Genomic DNA, 21466 nt, shown 5'->3' on the forward strand with positions numbered 1-21466 from the left:
TTTGTTTCCTCAGATAAAATGGAAAAGATTTCTAGAATTTTGTTAAAAATGATATAAAAGAATAATGTTCCCATTTTATAAATTCTAGAAACCGAGGCACAGTGAGGTTCAGTAAGTTGCTTGAGGACAGGAAATAAGGCGTAGAGCTGGGGTTCAAACCCAGGCCTCCTGACTCTAGAGCCCTTGTGCTTTAGTGCTGCGCCAGCGTGCCTTTCAGCTAGGTCTGTGTGCTTCTTGTATTGTACTTCATATTTATAGTGGGAAATTTCTTTATATCTGAAGGGACACCAATTAAGTTAGTTAAAAAGTTCATGAAGCCCATCAGTATATAAATGTTAACTTTTAGAAATATAATGAATAATTGTTATTTATTTTAACATTTCACTGTTTTACTGCATGTGCTTAAGTAGTAAAGTTTTTAACATATCCTGTTGCAGCTACTGGAAAAACTGCTTGCATTTTAGGGTTGTTTTTAGTGCTTTGATGTTCAAGAAAGTGTATTTTGGTCTTATACCATCTTTACAGCATGAAGAATTAATGCTGGGGGATCCCTGCCTTAAGGATTTGAAAAAAGGAGACATTATACAACTCCAGAGAAGAGGCTTCTTCATATGTGATCAACCTTATGAACCCATTAGGTAAATCAGTGTAACTGAACATTTAAATGAAAATGCTTAAAATTCTTATAGTGAATAATATTTTAAAGATTGAACTTCCACTAAAATACTGTACCTGACAATTCTCTGTTCGGTTTCATTTGTTCTTCTGTATTTACTGTTTCAGACATCATTGTAACAAATTTTAACTTTGAAACAGCATAATAACAAATTTTATTTCTAGAACTAAACCATTCATCTTCACATGGTCCAAGTAAAAAGAAAAAAATTTCAGTGTTATCTTTGGATAAACATTATAACTATTACCTTTTCTTTTTTTTCTAAATTTATTTTTTATTGAAGTATAGTTGATTTACAGTGTTGTATTAATTACCGCTGTACAGCAGAGTAACTCAGATGCACATATATATATATACGTTTTCATATTCTTTTCCATTATGGTTTATCACAGGCAGCTTTTCTTTATAGTGTACTTTAGTTAGATATATTGTAGAATACAAATAGTACAGCAGGTACAGTTAGAGGATTATAACAAAGGATTGTGTTTTTTTTAAACCATGAAGTAATAGAATTACTGGGAGAACTTTCAGTCTCTGAATTTTGGTTCGCGTTTCTTTTTTTTTGTCTTTGCTGTTTTTTATTGCATCTCTTTAACTTTGTGATCAGACCTCACTCCTGAACTCCAGACTTGTGAGTCTAATTAATGCCTTTTAGACATCTCTGAATAGATAACTTTCAAGTACCTCAAACTTCAAAATTCAAGATCCTGGTTACCATCTCTCCTCAGTTCTTCTCCTTCATCCCCCATTCTAATCAGTAAACCTTGTTGTTTGTACTGCTTGCCTGGTTCATCTCTGTGCTTCTATTGCTCTGCCTTTGTTTCAGGCCCTTAGCATTTCTTCCTTGATTGCCAAAACAGTTTCTAAAGTAGTCTCTTCCTTCCAGTTTTGCACTTTTCTGATCCACTTTTTATATGGCCCCCGGTCTAAAAATTTCAGAGTAACAATTTTATCACATTATCCCCCCCTGCTTAATAATTCTTGTTAGCTTCAGAGGAAAATCTAAACTTCTTAGTTTGGCATGCAAGAGTTTCCATGTAATGGCCTCTCGACCCACCTGAGCCATCTGTGTTGTAGCTGACCTCTTCCTCCCTTCTGTTCAAGATACTGCACTGCTTGGGGCTTTCCAAAGTCATCAGCTACCTTTGAACTTCTTGCTTTTTCCTGGAATGGCCGTGCTTCTTTTTTTCTTCATCTGGGTAACCTTTCAAATGTTACTTCTTCCAGAGCTTTCTTGTATTCCTCTAATCTGGATAGGCACCCAACCTATGTGTCCCCATTGCAGCAAGCACTTTCCTCTTTAGAATATTTATCACATGCTGTTGTATCTGTCTTTCTGTCTGTCTATCTATCTTGTTTCCACCACTGGAAATTCATTAAGGGCAGATACTTTTTTCATGTTCATCTTAGTATCACGTTGCCGTTAGTCAAATAAGACCATGTGTGTAAACAGCATGCACAGTGCCCAGTACTTATTAAGCCCTTGTTAAATATTTAGTGATGGTGGTGGTGGTGGTGGTGGTAGTGGTAGTGGTAGTGATGGTGCCAACTAGAGTCATGCCCAGAAGAGAGTAGGCTCTCAGTTTATTCTGAAAGATTGTTGAACGTTTCGACAAATGGTGCTGTATCAGCAACCACGTGCAAGAGTGAACGAACCCCTACCTCATACCATGTATAAAAATTAACTCAAATATGGATCAAAGACCTGAATGTAAGAGCTAAACTATAAAACTCTTAAAGGAAACATTTAAGTCTTTGTAATCTTAGCAGTGCTTTCTTAAATATAACACCTAAAGCATAAGCAACCAAAGAAAATATACATAAATTGGACTATATCAGAAATTTTTGTGCTTCAGAGGACACCATCAGGAAAGTGAAAAGACAGTCCACAGAATGAGAGAAAAATATTTGCACATGTATCTGATAAAGGACTTGTATGCAGAATAAATAAAGAATCCTTACAACTTGATAATGAAAAGACAGTTAAAAACGGACAAAGACATTCTCCAAAGCAGATATACAAGTGGTCAATAAGCACATGAATAGATGCTCAATGTTATTAGTTATTAGGAAAATGCAGATCAAGACCACAGTGAGATATAATTCCATATCCCCTTGGATGGCTGTAATCAAGAAGGCAGGCAGTAACAAGTGTTGAGGATGTGGAGAAATTGGAACCCTCATACATCGCTAATAGGATTGTAAAATGATGTAGTTACTTTGGAAAACAAAGTGGCAGTTCCTCAAAAAGTTAAATATGGTGTTATCATTTGACCTAGCATTTCCACTTTTATATATATACCCAAGAAAAGTAATAACATATGTTCACACAAAAATTTGTACAGGAATGTACAGCAGCATCATTCGTAATAGACAAAAGGTACGAACAACCCAAATGTCCAACAGCTGATGAATGGATAAACAAAATGTGGTGTATCCATACAAGGGAACCTTGTTCAGCCATAAAAAAAAGTGAAGCGCTGATTCGTGCTATAACATGCGTGAACCTTGTAAGCATTATGCTAAGTGAAGTAAGCTAGTTGCAACAGACCACGTATTGTATGATTTCATTTATATGACATGTCCAGAATAGACAAATTCATACAAACAAAGTTAGATTAGTGGTTGCTAGGGACCAGAGGCATGGGAGACTGGCAAGTGATAGATAAAGGGTACAAAGATTCTTTTTAGGGTGGTGAGAATGTTTTAAAATTAGATAGTGGTGGGCTTCCCTGGTGGCGCAGTGGTTGAGAGTCTGCCTGCCAATGCAGGGGACACGGGTTCAAGCCCTGGTCTGGGAAGATCCCACATGCCACGGAGCAGCTGGGCCCGTGAGCTACAAATACTGAGCTCTGCGCGTCTGGAGCCTGTGCTCCGCAGCAAGAGAGGCCGCGACAGTGAGAGGCCCGCGCACCGCGATGAAGAGTGGCCCCCGCTTGCCACAACTAGAGAAAGCCCTCGCACAGAAACGAAGACCCAACACAGCCAAAAATAAATAAATGAATAAATAAATTAAAAAAAAAAAAAAAAAAAAAAAAAAAAAAAAAAAAAATTAGATAGTGGTGATGGTTGTACAATTTTATGTAACCAGGGAATAGTGTACTTTCAAAGGGTGGATTTTTTTGGTATGTGAATTATATTTCAATAAGGCCGTATTCAGAAATACTGAAGAGATGTATAGCATTCTATTGTTATTAAATTCTCCCACTTATTTTTACTCTGTGGCCTTTGCCACAAAATTCAAAAAAATATTTTGCTTATGAGTAGTCTCAAGGGCAGTGGATTTTGCTAATGACTGTACCCTTTAGAATTGAGAAATTCTTACAAAATAAATGTTTTACAGAAATTCTTCTGCTCATAAGCAGATGAGGTGTGGTATGTAGATGCATTTCTTTTAAGTCAAGAGTGAGACCATGAACATCCACTAATGCCATTTCTGGTGGCCAGAGTAGATGTAACTTTGTCCTGGACTTAGCATTTTCATATTCATGAAAGTTCATAAATTGAAAGTTTATATGACATGTCAATTTTTATATATTGTTTTTAAACTACTCTGAAGAGACTGATTTGAATAAGAGAATGGACTATTTACTTATACCTTGAAAAGTATTAACAGTGCCATTGAAGTAATCTAGGAATTCAGTTTTAATTGCTGTTCAGATAATTTTGTTGAAACAAACTTTTTTGTCCCTTCATTTTCTTTTTAGTCCATATAGTTGCATAGAAGCTCCATGCATTCTGATATACATTCCTGATGGGCATACGAAGGAAATGCCAACATCTGGGTCAAAGGAAAAGGCCAAAGTAGAAACAACAAAGAATGAGGTAAATAATTTACTTTTATGGATATGTCTCTAATCAGTGATCTTTCTGTCCTAGGGTTTAGAATCTGTTTGTTTACAAAGATTGTCTTCCTCACTGTTGAGATCGAAGAAGACAATAACTCTTAACTTTTGCGATTTTTGTTGTTGTTGTTCTTTCTTGTAAGGTTTTAAAACACCCTGCAAAACAAGATTTTCAAAAGTTAATTTTTTTTATGTGAAAGAGTAAGAAAGACTAGATTAAAAGAATCTTTTAGAAAAGGCTTTTTTTAATTCTAATAGAGCTGTAGTAGATCCTTGCCCAAGAAAACAAGTCGTTACGACAGTGTTAGGACAGTGACCTGGTTTTCTGGCTCCCTGTCTGCACTTTATCAAACTCCAGTGCATCTTGGAGAAGAGCTCCCAGCAGTCATTGAGGGTTAGAAAAGAGAAAAAGGGCAAATGAGAAACTTTGCCTCTTTCTGGTTTTTTTTTTTCATCTTGGGGGTAATGCTTAATCTCTGTCTTTAAGAATGAGTTAGGAATCTTCCTGGCAGTCCGGCTCTGGAGGACATTCCAGATGGAGACACAGCTTCTGTCCTCATTTTACAGGATGTGGATTTGAGAGGCCGTGACATGTCTAGAGAATTAGGGGGTTTATTGTGCAGGCCAGAGGTCCTCAAGCTTCCTCATTTCATAGCACCCTTAGTTTCCCAGTAATTTTTTTCATGACACCTCTAGGCTGAATGAAATTCCTAACTGTTCTCTTTATTAAGTAGTTAAGTTCAAGCAACTAGATAAATGTTTATATCCCAGTAACTTAGTAGCCATTTGAAAAAAATAATATGCATAAATTGAAGGAAGAGAAACTTAAATTTCATTTATAAAAGATTTTGTTCTTAAATGTTAGATATTTAAATTACATTCTTATTTTTATTTCATTCTTAAAATGACATATCAATTGAAAGAAAAAAATAATACTTTTATTTCTTTCTTGAACCTTGGACTCAGATTGGACACTACCTTGCTTATTTTCTGTTTCCACAGTGATTTTCCTGTGGTATTTGATTTTTAACAAAACAGCTGTGAAAAATCCAGCTTTGCAAAGATATGGCATCATTGAAAGGAATGTAGCACAAACTAATGTTGAAACCGAGCCACCTTGAACTTGTAGTATGCAGTGTTTGACAGATGTTGGATATGTTACTGTTTACCTTAGATATTTAAAACATCCCGTGGTGTCCCTAGGAATTTCCAGTGGCTCCCTGGAACACCTTGCTGCATACTTTGGGGTCCATAGGTGTTGGCAGTTGGGTAGTCATTGAAGATTTGGTAGCAGTGAAGAAGACAGTTTCGAGGGTGGATTGGACGTAGGATTAGAAGGTGTGATAAGTGGTCAGGAAGCCAGAGCATGAGGGCATGGAGGAAATAAAGTAGGACATGAATTCAGGAAGTAAAATAGGAAGACAGTAACTTCTAGTTTTGTTTTGGTTGACTAGGTAAGTGAGTGGTAAATAACCTGAGCTAGGGAAGACCGAAGCACAGTTTATTAGGAGATACAAGTTTGGAGCTGTTAAGAGCGGGAATGTCATGACTTGAGCTTTTAATTTACACAAACTAAAAGCTATGTAGTCTTAGCCAAAAGAAAATTAAAGGAAGAGAAGTAAGAATTTAAGTAGGGTAGTATCCCTGTGCTATTTATATACCAGCAGTTCTCAAACTTTTTGGTTTCACACTTAGAAATGATTGAGGACCTTCGTTTACATGGATTATATTTATCAGTGTTTGCCATTAAAATTGAGAAGTATTAAAAGAATTTATTAATTCATTTAAAAAATAGCAATAATAAAAACTGTTTATATAAATAACATTTTTTTATGAAAAGTAACTGTTTTCTAAAAGAAAACTTGGGTCAGTTAGGAGAGTGGTATGGTTTTGCATTTTTACAAATCTTTTTAATTTGCCTTAGCCTCCATAAAACTGCACTGTGTGCTCATGAGAGAGTGAGAGCAAAAACTACAAATTACATCTTATTATTATCATGAAAATAGCTGTGACCTTGCAGACCTCCTTTGAAAAGGTCTCAGAAACCCTCTGGGGTTTGTAGGCCACACCTTGAGAACTGCTAGTATATATACTAGAATAGCACGAGATGGGAAATTTGGCTACTGTTCCCTCATTGGTCCCAATTTACACCTGTGCCTCTCATCTTTTACATTTCCTGTAAAGTTATTAGCATTATGCTATGAGTTAATGTATGTGTTCTTTATTTTCGGTCTTCATTGCTGCACACGGGCTTTCTCTAGTTGTGGCGAGCAGGGGCTGCTCTTTGTTGTGGTGTGCGGGCTTCTCATTGTGGTGGCTTCTCTTGTTGCGGAGCACGGGCTCTAGGCATGCGAGCTTCAGTAGTTGTGGCATGCGGGCTCAGTAGTTGTGGCTCGCAGCCCCTAGAGCGCAGGCTCAGTAGTTGTGGCCCACGGGCTTTAGTTGCTCTGCATGTGGGATCTTCCTGCACCAGGGCTTGAACCCGTGTCCTCTGCATTGGCAGGCAGATTCTTAACCACTGTGCCACCAGGGAAGCCCCAGTGCATGTGTTCTGAAAAACTTTATGTTCTACAAGATGACATACTAATCAGGAAAAATAGGATTGGGGCAAACCACTGAAAACTACATCTTTTATGGTTTCATTCATATTGTGGCTGGGTAGCAGTCATTGAAGGCTCAGTGAGGCCAGACATCCCAAATGGCTCACCCACATGGGTGGCAGTTGATGCTGGCTGTTGGCTAGGAGCTCAGTGGAGGTGTTGACAGAGAGCTGCAGCATGAGTGTCAGGGTAGTGAGACTTCGTATATGACAGATCAGGGCTCCAAAAGTGAGTGTCCAGTAGACAGGTTCGAAGCATCACTGTATGGTTTATGATTTAACCTCGGAAACCTCGCATAGAGTCCCTTCTGCCGTGTTGTATTGGTTGAACAGTCATAACCTTGCCCAGATTCAAGGGAGAGGATGTAGAGGCTTCTTGGTGGGAGGAGTATCCAAAAGGTTTTGGAAAAGCTTTGAAAGCTGCGCAGATCCTAATAGAAGTTAAAATACAGTTGACGGGCATTTGTACCCAACATTGCAGTCAACCATCATTGCAGCCTTAAACCTTAGGGGTATTGCTCTCTCTTTTGATGTATAGATCTTTGATGGTATTTGCCTCCAGTAGATACCGCTGTTATCAAAATTAAAGTCTGGGGCTTCCCTGGTGGCGCAGTCGTTAAAAATCCACCTGCCAGTGCAAGGGACATGGGTTCGAGCCCTGGCCCAGGAAGATCTCACATGCCGTGGAGCAACTAATCCCGTGCAGCACAAGTACTGAGCCTGAGCTCTAGAGCCTGCAAGCTACAACTACTGAGCGCACGTGCCACAACTGCTGCAGCCTGCGTGCCTAGAGCCCATGCTCCACAACTAGCAAAGCCACGACAGTGAGAAGCCCGCGCACTTCAACAAAGAGTAGCCCCCGCTCACTACAACTAGAGAAAGCCCGCGCACAGTAATGAAGACCCAACACAGCCAAAAATAAATAAGTAAATAAATAAATTAATTAAAAAAAATTAAAGTCTGATCCAGGGAGTACCCTGCTTCAACACTTTTTTTTGAGCAGAAGAGGATATATATCTTTGAAGCTTCTTCATCCATGCTTACACCGTCATTAGATGGTTTAATGTTATGGAAAACATTTTTTTTAAAGTACCACCTGCCCTAAAGGAATGCACTTATACAGACTTTCTCATTCTTCTGTAAGATTGTCATGTATTTCTAAAGCTTTCTCTTCAATTGTGAGTAAGCTTTTTCCTTTATGCTCCTTTGACATAAAACATTAACACACTGGGAGTAATCACGTACAAGGTGACGTGATTTTTCAGCATTATATTGATATTGTTCCCCTGTTTACCAACCATGAATGAGTCAGTTCATCTTACCAAAAATAAGTGTAGCAGAACAGACTATATATAGTTTTTTTTTTTTTTTGCGGTACGTGGGCCTCCCACCGCTGCGGCCCCTCCCGCTGCGGAGCACAGGCCCCGGACGCGCAGGCTCAGAAGCCATGACTCACGGGCCCAGCCGTTCCACGGCACGCGGGATCCTGCCGGACCGGGGCATGAACCCGTGCCCCCTGCATTGGCAGGCAGACTCCCAACCACCGCGCCAACAGGGAAGCCCTGTATATAGTTTTGATACAATGGCTTCCTTTATTGTAGTCTTCCCTTATTATATAATATTATGCACTTATATATGCATATTAATGTTTATGATTGTGTATATATATATATATATATATATATATATATATATATACCTCACCAAAAAAATACTATAAATTATGAGTGATTTAAGGAATTTTGGGGGACTAATTTTTTAGTGTATGTGGTTTTTGACTTACATGGTGATTTTAGAACCTAATCTTCATGTAAAATGCAACTTTGATACAGCTTGAAGTGCCTCTTAGCTATCCAGGTAAAGATGTCTAGAAGACCATTGAGAATACTGGGTCTGGTATCAGGACAGAGTTATGGAGTAGAGCCAAACATTTTGGAGTTTAATACGTATGGCTCAATGAATATGTATGAGATTATTCTGAAAAACTAAGTAGAAGACCATTAAAGAAAAAAGTCACAGGGAAGGTATGGTGTAGCAGGGTTTTAAAGTTGGAAGGGTTTCAGTAGGAGGAAAACATTCTAAGCGAAAGAAGAGCATGTCATTGAGAATAAATATAGTATAGTTATTCATTATCCAGAAATCAATTTAGGGAACATATCTCTGGATTTGTTGCACATGCTTATATACAACCATATGCCTATATATGTATAATTTTACACAAATGGAATTGTTTCACAGCATTACTATAAAATTGTTTCACAGTATTTCATGGAGCTCTTGCCTTGTCAACAATCTAGATATATCTCATCTTTTAAAAAATTAGTAATAATACCTAACTCATTGATATTTACATTTTCTCAGCCTTTGTAACTAAGAGCTTTACATAGATTTATTACCTTTTATTTCCCATCAACCTGATGGGTTCAATACAATTATTATCCCTCCCTTATGGTTAAAAAGCAGAACTGGCTTAAGTAACTAATTCAAGGTTGCACAGCTAGTGTGTGGTAGAGCAGTGATTTATTCTCAGATCTGGTGGGTGTGTCATAATTTCTTTAAATAGTCCTCTAATGGTAATGATTTAGGTTCAGTTTTTTGCTGTAATAAAAATGCTCCAGTGAATATCTGTGTACCTCTACCTTTGTTTACTTCTGTTTTTTCTCATTAGGATAAATTTTTAGGAATGAGATTATTCATTTAAACTTTTTAAGGAGTAAAATTTTTAAATTTTGTTTTTAACTTAAAACATTAGAGAACAGTTTGATATAATTTTATGGAAAGATTTTTAACATGAATTAATTTTACTTTTGGTTTTCTGCCTCTGTAGGAAGCTACTCCTCTTAAGACAATGTCAGCTCCTTTGAATAATACTTGTGCTACGTCTGAGGATTCCTTGGTCCTTTACAACAGAGTGGCTGTTCAAGGGGATGTGGTTCGTGAATTAAAAGCCAAGAAAGCAGCAAAGGAAGATATAGATGCAGCTGTAAAACAGCTTTTGGCTTTGAAGGCTGAATATAAGGAGAAAACTGGCCAGGAATATAAACTTGGAAATCCTCCTGCTGCGATAGTACAGAATGTTTCTTCTACATCATCATCAGATATTCTGGAAAGTAAATCTCTGTATGATGAAGTTGCTGCACAAGGGGAGGTGGTTCGTAAACTGAAAGCTGAAAAAGCCCCTAAGGTCAGTATCCTGGAACGAGTTTAGACACATTGTAAGTAAGCTTATGAGGTCAAACGACCTAGGCTAGTCTCATCTTACGAGACATGTTGTCTATAGACTGTCCGATTGAGTATTTTGATGTAACAGTCAACACTTATTGATACGTGCTATCTGCCAAGCTCTGGAAATATTATTGCAAGGCAGCTTACCATCTAGTGGGGGCGTGGGGCTGAGTAAGAGCCATGCACAGACTGTAATCCTGTGGGATATGTATAAATGGCTCTCAGAAGTGTCTGTGTCTGTAAGTGGCAGGCAAGGGGGAACAGTTATAGAGGATATTTAAAGTAGTCCTGAAGTAGAAAAAGCCCTTTAAGGTGAATGACTTTCAGAGGAGGTACTCTTAAGTGTAGATCTGTGGTTCTCAAGCTTCATTGTGCATCAGAATTACCGGAGAGCTGGCTAAAACACAGGCTGCTGGGCCCTGCCTCTTGAGTGTCTGCTTCAGTAAGTCCAGAGCATGCAGAGAGTATGCATTTGTAAAGAGTTGTTCAGGTGGTGCTGATGCCGCTAGCCTGGGACTGGCTGTAGAAGATGCACCAGCAAAAGGTCGAGGGATATTCAGGGAATAATGAGTTGTCAAGAGGTTTCTGACCAGTGACTATTTCAGATTTTTTGTAGGGGAGCCCTCAAGTGATACCACATTTTGACTGAAGTATAAATTTCATTCTCGTTTTAACGATATCTTTAGGCAAAACATTTAGCCAAGTGGATGGTAGCACTGAGTGTGGAACAGGATTGCTTGTTCTAAATAAGAGGCAAAAGGAATGGCATCTGGGATAGAGAAGAATCAAGTTTAATAATCAAGACATGTGGTTCTACTCAAATAGTAGCATAGTTCTAAAACATGATCAAACTAGTAGTGCTGTAACTGGATAAGCTACCAAAACCTGTAGAATCTGGGCTGTGGCATGAACACAGAGAGGTGTGATGAACCACTGGGCTTGACTTATGGGACTGGAGGAGATCTGTTCTAAAATGTTCCTGGGGATCTGTGGTCTGGTCAACATCCTGGGCTTTGGTTGGAGAGTGATTAAGTAACTTGAGGTTGTAAATTTCCTCACCTCATTAACAAGTTTTTCTGCATCTGACCCTGTCCCCTAAGATACTTTCATTCATGGACATTTGACCTCTGCTGAGGAGAGCAAACGCTTTGGGGAGATCTTGGGTTTTGCTCCAGAAGTTATTATTTTTCTGTCTCTTCATTGTGAAGTGTGAGAAATCTCTTCTCCTTTCTCTTTAACGAGCCTGTTGAAGTCCTGCATAGCTGTGATGCTCTAAAACAGCTTTGCTTCAAGGAATAAAGGCTGGTAGGTGTATGGGTTCGGCATATAAACCCTTGATATTTCCTATCCTGTGGTGAGGTTAGGAGCATTTGTACTCTCTGTATATGTCATACACTAACTATGGACCCTTTTCTAGATATAATTTGAGGGGAAGGGCTTTGCTCTTTAAATTCCTTCATTCTGAGTAGAGCATGTGATATTCCGTGCTGATTCTTGGTCAGCTACTTATGTGTGGGGTAGTAACAACGGCAACCATTATACTCAGAGCAACAGCTAACTCTTATTTCCCATCCTGTTGGGTTAATGGATTACATTCATAAAATAGCACTGCTGAAGTTACGAAAATCAGCCTGTGGGTAAAAAACTCTAAATTTCTTTGGAAATTGGGCAGGTACTTTCACTAGGTGCTTTTTGATGATGATAAATGTGGTACTGAAATGAATCTGACTTCAGTGTAGTTTAACCTACATTTATTGAAAGCCTACAATGTACCATATCTGTGTTTCAAAATATTACTTATATATATATTTTTTTTTTTTCTTTCTCTAAATGCTAACAGTAGTAAATTGCTCTTTTTTCCTAGAGAACCAACACAGTTACTCTGAATGGAAGTGTTATGTAGACTATATCTGGCACTGTTCACTATACATTACTATTTTTGCATTTAATCCTCACAACACCACATACAATAATATTCAAATAATACTCCTTTTTTTATTTGTTGGTTTTAGTAGCCAATGAGAAACTACTTTCTGAAGTGAATATGAATGTGAAAGTAACTTCCTGAAGTTTGCAAAGCGTGGATTCCAATTTTGACTCATTCCCAAGTTATTTCCAGTTAGAGACATTCTAAGCACCAGAGAGTCATGGTTTTACTAGTTTGTTATTTATTAAGCAAGTCTGTGCTTGTTTTAACATTAATAATTTCTCTAAGCCGCTTTATCATTCCATTTCCTATGTCACATTACTACCACTAAAGTAAGGAAAGTGGTCGGCTGAGGTTTTATAGTTACAGGTTTCAACGAGACTTTTCTTCCTCTATTCGTTCCCCCCCACCCCCTTTTCTTTTTCAGGATCAGATCGGTGATTCTGTGCACGAACTTTTAAGCATGAAGGCAGAATATAAGCATAATGTGGGCAAAGAATAAAAACCTTCAAGTTCACCCTCCGTGCCCCTTCAAGTCCACCTTCTGCTCCCCTTTCCTTTTCCTCCTGCCCAGTAGATTGTTGCATTAAAGTGGGGATCAAGCAAAGTGTGAGGTGGAAATCCAAGAACACACCAAATATTTAATAACTCTTACCGCTGAGTTACTTTAATAGTTAAGGCTACTTTTCACATTTTAAGTATTAACTTTGAAAGTTTTAAAGTTACAGTTCCAAAAAACAAAGTTTTGATTTTGAACAGATTCCTCTCATTTGAAATTTGAGTGTTTTTTTTTTTTTTTTTTTTGTGAGTGAAGTGTTTTGAACATGAATTTATAGGATTTCTTGAAATGGGAGTCAGAAAATGGTAAATCAAAGGTTTTATGGAATACTATGACACTTCAGACTCCAGGACAGGGCTTGGCAAACTGTGGCCTGCACCTGTGTTCTGTTAAGTAAAATGTTACTGGAACACAACCACACTTACTAGTTTACATATTGTCCATGGCCGTTTTAGCCCTGTAATTCCAGAGCTGAGTAGTTGCAACAGACTTGCAAAGCCTAATATATTTACTGTCTGACCTGGGCCCTTTATTATTGAAAAGTCTTTCCCTTAGTGGAAAGACTTTCAGAACCTTTACAGTTAAGGATTTTAAAAATTGAAGTAATGAATGGCAGCAAAATCAGATGATGACTACGTTGAATCAAAATAATAATCCACAATTGTTTCGTCTTGTCAAACCTCGTCTGTGTTGAGGGGGTGCTGGTCACCTTTTACTTCTGCGCCTGCAGCATTTTAATTCACAGCACCTTGCATTTCATGCCCCCAGTAATTCATCTTAAATGTTTCACCAACCTTTGCTCTTTTGTATTTTACACCAATGTTTTTGGTTTTAAAACCCAAATCACAGTTTATCAAGAAAGGAAACACATTCTTATATCCCTTTGTCCATTAAACAGGCTGTTCTGGAAAACCACTACTCCTCATACCCACCCCAAATAGCCTTAAGAATTCTCAGGCCAAAAAATAAATGTCGTAGGCGGAGAAAATGAGAAGAAACAAACCCGTCTTTCCCTTGATGGTTTTGAGCTTCTTGTTTGGAATTTGTGTTAGTGGGTTTCTGCTATATTTGTATGTGGTACTTAATGCAAACTTAAATTTGCTCTAAGCAAGTATAAATCCAACCATCTTGTGAAAGAAGACATTTCACAAGACTTACTTCAGCTGAAGGATCTTCTAGGAAAATCGGAGGAGTTTGTATTGATTTATTTGTGTCAGAAAAGTAGCAGATACATTGTGATGCAGGTAAGTGAACCAGGTGAGAAATGGCAAAACAGGTGTTCTAATCCAGGTTGACTGAGGAGTCTGGGCCCTTTCCTGTGCTGTATTGGTTCCTGGGATCCAGGTTCACTAAACCGGCTGTTTCTTCCAGGCTTAAGCTAAACATAGATTTCTGATCCATTGATTTAGAGAAAAAATGCGTTTCTTTGAAAACCTTCAAACTTTAAGTTTGCTAAATCTCCAAGCAGACTTTTTTTTTTTTTTGGCGGTACATGGGCCTCTAACTGTCGTGGCCTCTCCCGCTGCGGAGCACAGGCTCCAGACACGCAGGCTCAGCAGCCATGGCTCACGGGCCCAGCCGCTCCGCGGCATGTGGGATCTTCCCGGACCAGAGCACGAACCCGCATCCCCTGCATCGGCAGGCAGACTCTCAACCACTGCGCCACCAGGGAAGCCCCCAAGCAGACTTTTTAATATGATACAAACTTCACACTCCCTCTCCCACATTTGAAAGACTCTCTCTTCTGATTACCATTCACCACCAACCCCCGCCCCCCCCCCCCCCCCCCCAGCGAAGTGAGAATCTTTGCTCTGGGGAGTCCTCATTAATGTGTGGAGGTGTAATTCCCTCAGCTGTGTTAGTGAGGAGCAAAGGTTGGTGACTGTGAATAGAGTTGGGAAAAAAATACAGTTTGAAAGAAGTAGTTTTTAAAGCTTTTTTCACTGATCGTTGAGGTGCTGAGGCCATTTTGAAAGGTTCTGTTCTTACTATTTTGAATTGGTTAAGTTCTAGGTTTTTCTTTTTATTAAAGTTGCCACCTTTCCCCATGGGGAAGTGTTTCCATCTAGTGGCTGCCGCAAAGACAGTTTGTGTACTTTTCATGCATTCCAACCAGGTGTGTTCTTGTCCATTTTCTACATTTTCAGTCATGTTTAAAATCATTCTTTCAACGTCATTTTTACTTCCTCAAATTCCCATCTTAAACCTTTACTGAAGTCTTTTTGTAGGCTGTTTCCATTCTCATTCATCCGCATCAACAATTATTTATTGAAAACTTTTTTCTTGTCTGTGTTGGCACATGTTAGGTGAGTTTAAAACAGCCTTTGTCCATTAAAGACTTAAGATCTATTAACAAGTGCTTTTTAGCATTCTACTGTTGTGTAATCTTGTACTACTGAGTAGTACTATCCAATTTCTCTTTGTAAATGTCTTTTGATCCAGAAAACTAGAATATTAAAAGAAATTATTTTTTTCTCATTCTATGAGACGTATTCAAGTGAGAATCAAAGACCTCTTTTGAAAAAGCAGTGTTCATGGCATGTTACTTAGTAGGATTAAAATGAACGTTGAAATTTAGATCATTGTCTCATACCTTCTGTAATGCAATGCATACTGTTGTGTTCAAGATGAAAGACTAGAATAAACCGTAGATTAAAATTCTCGCTCTACCACTTACTGTATAACTTTGGGTAAGGTACTTAATCTTTCTAAGCTTTTCTTCTTTCTTCTATAAAATGGATCAGGGTTGTTTTGAGAATTGAATAAGATGGTCCATGTAAAGCACTTAGCGTAGTATCTGGCACAGAGTAAATAGGCCATAAAATGATAGTAATTATGTTTTATATTGATAATCCTAATTCTTTCAAGAATCTTTAGGTACCTTCTAAATCATCAGATAAGACTGCATAGCAAGTAGTATGATTTCACTGTTTGGAAAAATAGTCTGAATAATTTAGTTAACTAATAATAATTTAGTTGGAGAGGATATAGACATATATAATTTTACTCCACTTTTAGAATATTTCATTCAGTAATGAAGTGGTTTGTCCATATTAATTTTCTCCTTTATAATATTTCAAATTGTAATCTTGCCACACAAGGGTTTTTCCTTTGTGAAATGTGTGCCATCTGACTTCAAACTCTAGTCAATACCTGCTTATAGTATAAAATGGAGCTTCTTTCAAATAGGCCTCTTTTTATAGAAATGGTTACAGGAAAGTCGCTTAACTATTTTATGCCATTTTTTTTCTCTTAGCTGATGGAAGTTTCTTGATTCTTGTGTGTCTGATAAACTATGTTCTTTTTCTTAGGATTTTGTTGTGGAAACATTCAGTTCTAAAGACAGAATATAAACAAGAGACAGGTCAGGAGTACAAATCAGACAACCTACTCATTTCTCTTTGCAATTTCTCCTCTTAACCTTTACTTCCTCTGTGATGCCTAGTGTGGTAGACACTAACAGGCAGCAAAGCTGTATCATAAAGCATTAGACAAGGAAATGTCAGTTGCTATTTTGTACATGCAAATTCTTTGAAGGTATACCGGTTCTTCCTGTGTTCCTTTGACCCCCATTTTAGTATTCTTTCTGCTTGTGTTGGGTTCCTCTTAGCTATTTGGAGCACTGTTAGAACATAGCCATAAAACTTGGATAAGGTAATTGGGAGGCACTTTTTCTCTGTTTCGATTGATGCCTTGACTTTCCAGTGGTATAGTATATAGTATATAGTGTAGTTTGTGGTTAGATGGTATCACCATTCAGGTAAGGTGTCCAGCGTGGGCCCTTTGCCTGTCCTTCTCTGCTGAAGTCACAAGTGTCTCAGTTGGGCTGAGTATTTCATTCTTTTTCATCATAATTCTGTTGAAGTATCAGAGGCTGATATATATAGGTGAATGTCTAATTAAAACCTCAACATACCTTCTCATTTCACTGTAAATTTTTAAGAGTGATGTAGCTATTCTTTAGTTGAGTCCATACCGTGGTTTTTTTTTCCAGTGCTGTATTTAGTGTCTGTTTAATAGGCTGAAGAAAATAAGGATTCATACAGGCAAATTCTGATTTTGTAAATTCTGGCTCCACTGTTTACCGTCGCAGGGCTTGGAAACGGGCAGTTTGCTGGGATGTTCTATAATTTGTCTGTTTACATATGTAAAGTGACAGTATTATATGTGTATGTGCATTTATGTTTACTTTTATGATTTGTATATATATTTATATTTTGAACTTTTCTTTAGCTTTCACCTGCTATTTTAGGCTGATGATTTAGCTCCTTTGTGCTTGGGTTTCTCCATGATGCTTATTTACAGGGATATTTTGGTGGTAGTTAATGATTTTTAATAATCATTGAAATTTTCAGAAATTTTAGAAAGCGTTAAATACTTTTTTTTTCTCTTTTATCTCAGGCTAAAATAAATGAAGCTGTAGAATGCTTACTGTCCCTGAAAGCTCAGTATAAAGAAAAAACTGGGAAGGAGTACATTCCTGGTCAGCCCCCATCATCACAAAGTTCAGATTCAAGTCCATCCAGAAGCTCTGAGTCTCGTGGTCCAGAAACACCAGAAGCCAAATCACTTTTTGACAAAGTAGCAACTCAAGGAGAAGTAGTTCGAAAACTTAAAGCTGAAAAAGCTTCTAAGGTTAGTGTGGTATTAGGTTTGTGTGTTTTTGTTTCTTACACTACAGGCCGTTTTCTTTGCCTGGAACCCTTTGTGTCCCGTCAGATCTGGCTAACTTCTACTCACGATGTCGGTTCTCAGCTCTTTGATCTTGCCTTTTAGAGAAGCGTTCGTTGATCCTAACCCCCATCCTCCATCCCAGCTAGAGTGGCCTGGTCATTCTCATATGACACTGCCTTTCTCTGACATAACACTTAAATCGTTTAACAGCTAGTTTAATTGTTAAGTTGTCTGTTTTCTCTCTCGTCTGTAAGATCCTTGAGAATAGGGACCTAGACCATATCAGTGCCTGGCATATTGTAGGCCCTTGATGCGTACTCTTTGTTTGACTCATTCTCCTAAAGCTCTGTCAATCTCAAATGGCAAGTTTTATCTTGAGCTCCAGTATAGTGTGCGCTAGTTGTATTATCTTTATAGGAGGAGGATTTGTTGGTACCGATTCAGATGAGTGGAAAACAGTAAGTCGTTATAGGTTTTGAAGTTTAACCAGTAATATAGAAACTTGATTACTGTCATTTTTTATAACTGTGAAGTGTTCAACTTATATAATTTAATGACTCAACTTAAAGTAGAATACATATTATATCCTAGTGCTTTCTCATAGGACTTTCTGAAATGATGGAAATGTTCTCTAACAGTTCTGTCCAGTACAGTAGTTACTAGCCGCAAGGGCTGTTGAGCCCTTGCAATGCGGCTCCGTGACTGAGGAACTGAATTTTAAGTTTTATTTAATTTAAATTTAATCGGCCACAGGTGGCCAGTGGCTATTCTTTGAACAGTGCAGTTATAGTACAATTTTTTAGTCAGTCTTTTCCAGTTCTGTTTCTGTTTCTCATGCTCTTTTATTCATTTTCAGTAGTGTGTATTTAACATTCTCCACCCCTACCCCATACCCTCTGCCTTTGTGTTTTCAAATCTGCTTATAAAGCGTTGGACATTGGTGCTTAGACAGTGATTTGAATTAAATGCTCTCTTCTCTTTTTCCTCTTTTATTAAAGGATCAAGTAGATACAGCTGTACAAGAACTCCTTCAGCTGAAGGCACAGTACAAGTCTCTGACGGGAGTAGATTATAAGCCTGTCTCTGCCAATGGGGCTGAGGAAAAAGATAAGAAAAAGAAAGAAAAGGAAAATAAATCTGAAAAGCAGAATAAAACTCAGAAACAAAACGATGGCCAAAAGAAAGACTCTTCTAAAAACCAAGGAAGTGGGCTGTCATCAAGTGGACCAGGAGAAGGACAAGGGCCTAAGAAGCAGACCAGGTAATAAAACGTGGAAACTTCATTGGAAGTGAAGGAAAGTTTTGGATGAAGTGAACTTTTAATTATTTTTTTAAAAAAACAAATTTTGGGTAGTTTGACTATCACATTAAATTGGAGAATGCTAAAGGTATAATGTCAGCAGATAGTTTTTGTTCATTTTCTGTTTATTTAAATAGGTAACACATTCGTTTGCTTGGTTCAAGAATCTTAGAATATAAAAAGTTCAGTGCAGTCTCACTCCTATGCTTCTTTCCCATCTTCCCAGTTCCTCCTACCACCATAATGAATTGGTAACCACTGTTACTAGTTTCTTCCCTATCCACTGAGAGATTTTCATTGCTTACACAAGTAAAAACAAATATATATGTGTGTGTGTGTATATATATATATATATATATATATATATATACATATTTTTTCCTCCTCTTTCTCCCTTGTAACACAATTGTTAGCTTAGCTGTACACGTTGTTTTGCACTTTAGCAGATTTTTCAAATGAAAATCTTTTGTGGGGACTAAACAAGAACTTTGTTCTCAGTAGGCTTTTAAAATTGGTTAAATATAAAACAAAGCTGGTTTAAAGACAGCACTGTGGAATAGATGGTGTTTCAATGTCTTCTAATCCATATGAACAATATGATTCCCCCATTATCCACATCCCAAAATTAGAGTGAACTTTATGTGAGGTTCGCTCTAAGCTGAACCTAAGTTAGGCTGTTGTTAGCAGCTACTATTTAGAGATACTTTGGTGTTAGATTTGTTTAGCTGAATTTCAAATTCTCCCTCTCATCACTCACAGTATACACACAGTGTCTCCTCAAACAAGAGAATACAACAGTTATTTTCTTGCCCATTGACTGGCTGATCAGCATTATAGAATAGTAGAAGTGAGAATAGAACTTCTCATTTTTTACCTTCTGACTTCTTGTGAAACGGCCAGATTTCATGTAGGCATTTTGTTGAGATGTATCAAAGTGAAACAACAGAGAATTCAAACATAAATCCATTAAGATTTTAAGCCAATAAAGCCTTGTTTGTAAACTCTAAAAAGATGTACCTTTTATAAAATATAACTAATGGGTAGATTTTTCTATGTGGATCATAAGACCACAGTTTCCTGAATAATGGTTGGTGTTTCATTAAGAAGATTATTGTCTAGAATAGTTTTTTTTTTTAATTTCTTAGAGTTTATTGCAAAATCACCATCATTAATGACTTCAAACTTTTTTTTAACATCTTTATTGGAGTATAATTGCTTTACAATGGTGTGTTAGTTTCTGCTTTATAACAAAGTGAATCAGTTACACATATACATATGTTCCCATATCTCTAGAATAGTTTTTTATTGCAGATCTAATTTATTTTGGAAGCATCTGTCTCTGCAACTTTTATTTACTGTGGTTAAAGGAAAAACTTATAGAAAAAAACTTACATGTAAGGGTATATATATATATATATATATACACACTTATGTATTGACACATGTATACATATAGCCATTGTCTTTACTACTTTTTACATATTACTTTCAATGAGACACTGATCTTACTAACTATATTTTTATCTGGATTGAAACTGGCAAAAGATTCTTTTTATTTTTTAGTGAGAACACTATGTGAATAGGCTCTATCTTTGGTACAAATACAGTTCCTTATAAAGAACTTTGTAAAAGGAATGTCTGCATTAAAATCATAGCTTTTGTTACGCTTATTAGTTTTCCTAGCTTTTGGTGGATAGCATCACACGATCTTTTAAGAGATAATTGAACTGTTTTCTAGGTTAAAAACATCATGGGAATGAATATAGAAGAGATATAAATATAGAAATAACTCAGACTGAAGGAAAACCAAGCTCTTTTGAGGTTTAGAGGTTTATTTCCATTCAGCCACAAAGCAATTGCTGGATGAAGAGATTTGTATTTTTTATATCTGCAGGTTGGGTCTTGAGGCAAAAAAAGAAGAAAATCTTGCAGATTGGTATTCTCAAGTGAGTATGGGTTCTGTTGATTTTTATGTTTTAAATTTCTCAAAGGCTACTTTAGATTCTGAAATCCAGACACAAAGTAATAATGCATATTGCCTTTAAAATACATAGCATAGTCATGTAACATGTCAGTTTTCAAAGCAATGTCACAGAAAGTATTGAATTGAGAAGTAGCCCTATGAGATAGTCATTATTTGATTTTTTATTTTGTTTTGTTTTGTTTTTTTTTGGTGAGATAAAGGGATTAGTCCTAAGTCACAAAATAGTAAAACAGCAGAAGCAAGGTTAGAATTCAAGTCGTCTTAAGAATTTAGAGCCCTGGTGTTTCTCAGTCTAGAATGATCCATTTTACACGCACATTAAGAGGATGCACCAACAGGGGAAGCCTCCAGACTTGAAGCTTGGCTGTCATACTCTTGGCACTTATACTATAATTTTGGTTCAATTTAGGCTTCATAGACTATATTTTTCTTTTAAAAAGGTCATCACAAAGTCAGAAATGATTGAATACTATGATGTAAGTGGCTGCTATATCCTTCGTCCCTGGGCATATTCCATTTGGGAATCCATCAAGGACTTTTTTGATGCTGAGATCAAGAAACTTGGTGTTGAAAACTGCTATTTCCCCATGTTTGTGTCTCAAGGTGCATTAGAGAAAGAGAAGACTCATGTTGCTGACTTTGCCCCTGAGGTAAGTTAGCCTGCTTTATTTATTTTT

General features: G+C 37.3%; 1 protein-coding gene across 1 annotated transcript in view; it reads left to right on the top strand.

The window, feature by feature from the left end:
* Positions 1–21466, top strand: part of EPRS1 (glutamyl-prolyl-tRNA synthetase 1) — a 69061-nt gene that overhangs the window by 30220 nt on the left and 17375 nt on the right. The window contains exons 16-22 of the mRNA XM_065895980.1: positions 526–638; positions 4384–4501; positions 9948–10304; positions 17233–17466; positions 18504–18766; positions 20700–20751; positions 21230–21439. Of these exons, the coding sequence (XP_065752052.1) occupies positions 526–638; positions 4384–4501; positions 9948–10304; positions 17233–17466; positions 18504–18766; positions 20700–20751; positions 21230–21439 (1347 nt within the window). The remainder of the gene's footprint in view (positions 1–525; positions 639–4383; positions 4502–9947; positions 10305–17232; positions 17467–18503; positions 18767–20699; positions 20752–21229; positions 21440–21466) is intronic.

This window comes from Phocoena phocoena, chromosome 1, assembly GCF_963924675.1.
Source record: "Phocoena phocoena chromosome 1, mPhoPho1.1, whole genome shotgun sequence".
NCBI lineage: Eukaryota > Metazoa > Chordata > Mammalia > Artiodactyla > Phocoenidae > Phocoena > Phocoena phocoena.